Genomic DNA, 758 nt, shown 5'->3' on the forward strand with positions numbered 1-758 from the left:
GCGCCGGCGTGCACCCACAGCAGCAGCAGCAGCTGCTGCTGCTGCAGCAACTGCAGCAACCACGACAGAGGTCTTGGCGCTGCCCCCTTGCCGCCCCCCAGGCCGTTTCGCGCTGCTGATGCAGCTGCTGCCTCCAGAGCCTCAGCAGCAGCAGCAGCAGCAGCAGCAGCAAGTGCAGGGAGTGCCCGCATCGCGTTGCGCTTCAGTCGATGAGTGTCAGGCTCAACGCACCAGCTCAGCAGAAGCGGCAACAGCAGCGACAGCAACAGCAACAGCAGCAGCAGCAGCAGAAGCAGCAGCAGCAGCAGCAGCAGGAGAGGGCATCAAGCCCGTGCTGCTGTGTCTCTCTGTGGAGGCGCTGCGGCTGCAGCTCTGTGCAGCTTTGCTTGCGCATGCAGGTGAGTTTGGGTCTTTTCTTTTGTTTTAAATTCAAATTAAATCATTTTAAATTAATTTTAAAATCTTTTTAATTTCGAAATTAAATGATTCAGTAGTTTTAAAAGGATTAAATCAAATATTCAAATTAAAGGCACGGGCAAGAAGACCCCTAGCAGCAAGGCGCTTTGCTGCACTGCACGCCACCTGCTGCTGCTGCTGCTGCTGCTGCTGTTGCTGCTGCAGCTGCCTGGAGTCTGAAGGTCGTGGGCGACTCCGCTGAACTCAGCCGCTGCCTCTTTCCCGCCGGACCCGCAAGCCCTTGGCAGCCCCCCAACAGCAGCAGCAGCAGCCCCGGCAGCAGCAGCAGCAGCCACGCAGGC

General features: G+C 57.5%; 1 protein-coding gene across 1 annotated transcript in view; it reads left to right on the forward strand.

Annotated features, from left to right (window-relative positions):
* ETH_00038180 (uncharacterized protein) overlaps positions 1 to 758 on the forward strand; it is a gene marked incomplete at both ends in the record, with an annotated part of 2,923 nt that overhangs the window by 1,666 nt on the left and 499 nt on the right. The window contains 2 exons of the mRNA XM_013376109.1: positions 57 to 398; positions 622 to 756. Coding sequence (XP_013231563.1) covers positions 57 to 398; positions 622 to 756 — 477 coding nt within the window. The remainder of the gene's footprint in view (positions 1 to 56; positions 399 to 621; positions 757 to 758) is intronic.

The sequence above is a fragment of the Eimeria tenella genome, genomic scaffold, assembly GCF_000499545.2.
Source record: "Eimeria tenella Houghton genomic scaffold, Eth_scaff3145, whole genome shotgun sequence".
NCBI classification, from domain to species: domain Eukaryota; phylum Apicomplexa; class Conoidasida; order Eucoccidiorida; family Eimeriidae; genus Eimeria; species Eimeria tenella.